This window comes from Egretta garzetta, unplaced genomic scaffold, assembly GCF_000687185.1.
Source record: "Egretta garzetta isolate BGI_Z169 unplaced genomic scaffold, ASM68718v1 scaffold14, whole genome shotgun sequence".
Classification (NCBI taxonomy): Eukaryota; Metazoa; Chordata; class Aves; order Pelecaniformes; family Ardeidae; genus Egretta; species Egretta garzetta.
This window is the reverse complement of record NW_009259588.1, coordinates 7707582-7712212: the sequence shown is the minus strand read 5'-3', so window position 1 is coordinate 7712212 and position 4631 is coordinate 7707582. Positions and strand designations below refer to the sequence as shown.

At 42.8% G+C, this 4631-nt stretch overlaps 1 protein-coding gene across 1 annotated transcript in view; it reads left to right on the top strand.

Moving 5' to 3' along the window:
• HIVEP1 (HIVEP zinc finger 1) overlaps positions 1-4631 on the top strand; it is a 34800-nt gene that overhangs the window by 8541 nt on the left and 21628 nt on the right. Inside the window, 1 exon segment of the mRNA XM_035893443.1 lies at positions 3-1544. Coding sequence (XP_035749336.1) covers positions 3-1544 — 1542 coding nt within the window.

The following is a 4631-nucleotide window of genomic DNA, read 5'->3' as shown; positions in this document are numbered from 1 at the left end:
AGCCTCTAGATCACGTGTTGAACAATCAAGGACAGCCATCCTCAATGCATCAGCCTTCCCAGACATCTACTAAAACATCAGCCCAAGGGGAACAAGTGAGCACATACGTGCCTTCTTGTCATCCCGATGAAAAAAAGGATTGCTTTGCTCCAAAGTATCAACTTCAAGTTAAAACATTACATATAGGTCAGCCGTACTCTTCTAAATTGCTGAAAAATACTTTATCAACTCAGACCGTTCCAAGTCAAGCTGGGGTGGACCAGAATGCATCCTCCTTTGAATTGCAGACTAAGCTGTCTGACATGTCTAATCCATACTCCGTGCCTCCTCTAAACCAAATTGTCCCTAATAACTGCAGCAGTCAAATACATCAGATTCCTCCTTTTGTGGTTCCCGTCCGTATTCACAGCAGTATGCCATCCTATGGTTTTGCAACTGTTACACCCCTTCCTCACATTTTGGTGACCCAGGATCAGGTAAATCAATCTGTTTGCAAAACAAATGTTGCAACAGTGCCAACGCTTGAAGGCAAAACTCAGCTGCCAAAATCTCACAAAGATCATCAGAGGCCTTTGCCAAATTCATTTGAATTTGAAAATTCACTACCAGAAAGTGGAAACAGAAATTCACCATTGTCAAGCTCTTTGACTATTATTCAGAAGGTGCCAGTTAGCGGACTCTTCCCTCAACAAGAAGCTACAGCTTCAAGTAAGCGAATGCTTTCCCCAGCCAACAGTTTAGATATTGCCATGGAAAAACAGCAAAAACGTGTTAAAGATGAGCGTGGAGCTGCCTGCATGGCAGATGCTAGACCATTGCATTCCCTGAACGTTAGATCTAATGACCCTACTAGTAAGCAGAAGAAACCAGTTTTGGTAAGACAGGTTTGTACCACAGAGCCTCTTGAAAATCACCTCTTGGATCCTGATGGTGTTGCACAGCATGAAAAAAGCAGCAAAGCTAGTACTTCAGACCTGCTGTTGCCTAACCGCCGTTCATCTGACACTGGGGCTTCAGAAGCCCTAAAGGAGTCACCAGAATCTGAAGACCTTAAGTCTGCAGCATCGCCAGTGTTTGTAGTTAGAAAACCATCTGAATTGTCTCCAGTGAATAATCAGAGTTCCCTTCTCAAGGCTGTAAGTAGCAGTCAAGAAGGAGGCTCCCCAAGTAACAGTAATGAGAGTAAGCAGGTCAATAGCCAGGGTCAAGCAAAGCCTGTAACTACGTTGGCTGCAATGAATGCAGGAGAAATGCAGAGGTTGTCATTTCCAAGCCTCAAGACTTCAACAAGTTTTACCTGGTGTTATCTCCTGAAGAGAAAGCCATTGCATCTGCTGCAAAACGATCAGAAAATCTCAGCCTATTCTACCTGGACCATTAGTCCCAACAATCCCAATCCACTTGGTTTGTCAACAAAGGTAGCTCTCTCCCTTCTCAATTCAAAACAAAAAGTTGAAAAACCGCTGTACACTCAAGCAAGAACTACTCATCCCAGATCTGATGTCTTGGTCTATTCAAGCAAGTGGAAGAACAGCTTAACCAAGGTACTTAAGCTATGCTTGTTGTATACTGATCATTTACAGAGGATTTGCTTTGGAAATTATGCTTGTTCATATGTTATAATATGCCTGACATGTATAATACACGTGCTTATTTATTTTAGTTATGCCAGATCAAACCGCTAAAAAGATCTTAAGTAATTCCATTAAGAAACCTGTTCATAAGGATTTATTGCTTTTCATGGAAATTAGTTCCTGGGTTTAAATCTGTACGCGAAGTGTTTATTGCGGCAGGAATGTGTTTGGCCATTTTTTAAATGCAAAGGGTAGAACAAAAATAGTTCTGATATAAATATTTGTTAAACACTTTTAACTTAAAACAGGTTAATTTAAGATTTCAAATTGCATATTTTGCCCTAAAAGTCAGCTGGTATTTTCTGTTACAAAAGAGTGCTCAGCCTGAGTGGGCGTCCATGGATACGCCGTGAAAACATTTTTCACCATCGCTGATCACCTAACTGCGAGAGGAGCAGTGCACCTAGGTTAATCGGTGGTGTGAAATAATGACAAAAATAGCAAAGTTTAAAATAAGATTCCAGCTGCCGTAAAAACGCTGACAACTTCTTGGATCGGTACGGCTCCAAAGATGACACTAAATCTCGCGCAGTGGAATATACTCCAGGCAGTGTTTGTGACCCACCTAAAGCACTACGTCCTTCCAGAGTCAGATGTGGCAGAGCAGAACAGTCACTTGTTGCTTCCTTAGCTGTCTTGGGGCTGCCCACGAGGATTTTCAACCTCTGGACAGGTTTGTTACGTACAGGACCAAAGCTCTGCTGGTTTGCACTGGATTTGGCGGTCCTCAGTAACTGAGCCACGTCTGTGACTGGGTGGAGGTGGCTCTCTGTAGTATGGCAAGAGGTGGCCGTGTCTATTTAATGGATCCAGTGGTAGCTTTTATTGCCCCATCTAGTGAGGCTGTAAAGCTTTCTGAAGAGACCCTTGGTGTACAGCACGGCTTCGTGCTCTTCTTTCCTCTTTGCTGTGTACGCCGTGTCTTTGATGCCAAACTTCCCTTCAGAGCTGGCAAAAATGGGGCATTAGCCGTGGACCTCCCTTTCTGCAGAGTCCTTCAGCTGTCTAGGACATAGAAACCTTTTTCGGGGGGGAGGGAGGGAATTAAAAGCAATCATAACGTGCCCTAATCCTGCAGTCTGCCATCAGCTAAACTTTCCAGGCATTGGGCTGGGAATCGGCTCTAGAGGAGACATACCACAGCCTTGGGAAAAGACGCAAATTTCTGTGGATGTTGAGTGACAGAGGCTGTTGCTGTCAGAGGTCACCCGGGGATGTTTCTGTGTTTGCTAAATGTTTTGCTAAGATGCAAAGTTGTCAGCGGGGAAAAGAGCAGTAGGATGAGAAACTCTGTGTAAGAGAAAGAAATAGTTTCAGAATTACAGGGGAAGTTAAGAAGATACGCTGAAACCCCTCGGGCCAAAAGAGCATTAGAGTTAAGCCTGGTCCTCCTGAAATTGGTGGGAGACTTTGCTAACATTTCTGTTGGAGGTCAGACCTTTATCTGCAATTTTTCATGCGGAAAATACATACGGGCTGCTGAGTTTGAGTTAGCGCTGTAACTGAATTGAATTGCCGGTGCCATATTAGCGTGCCGCCTTTGTTTAAACTCGTGTTACCCTTTTCAGCCTGCTCCCTCATACACTTCACGAGATGTTGTACTTAAACCGTCCTTAACTAAAAAACAAAAAAAGAAAAAAGGATTCGAAGGTGTAGCTTTTTTCATTGTACGTAGCTGAGCGATTCTTTCTAAGGCAAGTCTCACGCATCAGTTGTGTCATTGACTCACGTTTGGTTTATTTCTGAAGAACAGTGCATCAGAAGAAACTCTCTGGTAACAAAGCTGCTGTGTGCCTCCTGAAGAACAAATTTTGTCTACAAACAAATTCTGTTTAGAATATCAATAATGGATAATAATATTTTGAAAAATATTTTGACAGCACCCTTTTAAACACTCCAGGAGTACTTAAATGCTGTAATAGGCAGCTGTCAGGTACACTTACAGTGCTTCTGCCACAAAGGAACCACAGTTACTAATCTTTCTTCAGTCTTTCTTGCTGACATTTTGAATGAAGCGCACGAGCATGGTGAGAATGAAGAGTTCTTAAGCTCTGCTTGCAGCTGATTTACAGGTTTTACTCAGAGCCATTATGAAGGAAGAAAGTGCAGCGAGAAAGCTCCAATTAAAGTTTAATTGGCATCTCAGATTGTATGAGCACGGTATAGGATGGCAGAAACTAAAAATTTCTAAGACCTGGTATGAACTAACGCCTCTGGAGGTTGTCTGCTTTCCCTTTTAATGACTGAGGCAGCGGAACTTCAGCCACTTTCCAGGATGATGATGATGATGATGCTGTTACAATATACCTCTGCATTATCAGTCTCCACTTAGACCTGGCGATGGAATAGCCAGTGCCAACTTGGAAATTTCCTGACAGAAGCCATGTTTAAAGAAAGCAAAAACTGAAATTCCTCGTTTGGTTCACGCCCAGTAATCCTCCGTCTGTTTCTTCTGGTTGAGACTGAGGATGGAGAATGTCAGAGGTCCTTTTGGAAATTAATATTCCATTCAAAGAAAAAAAAAAACCCAACAACAACAAAGCCAACAAACAGATTCTCAAAAAAAAGGTGATTGATTTCCTGCTTAAAAGCTTGGCAGGGTCCTGAGTTCCTTCAGGAACCACAGTTTAGATCGTGAGTCTCTGGGGGTTGTATTTGCTCAAGTGGTTTGCACATTTTAACCCTGACCTGGTGGAGAGCTTTAAGTGCTACTATAATCCAATTTGTAAATAATAAGAAGAACACAGCACTCTTATTCCTCGCCTCCTCTCTCACAGCCGTAGCCCTTTCCAGGGTGATTTGGCGTATTCTGCTCGTGGGGCTTCCAACTGCGGATGCACTCACCAAGATAAAGCGACTTCCTGAACTGTCCCTGGGTTTGCCCCCCAAACTAAGTCGTGTTCCCAGAGATTTCATGCTGCTTCATAACCTCTACTAATCACTGTCACCAAAAAAAAAAAAAAAAAAAAAAAAAAAAAAAAAAAAGCGTCCTTCTTC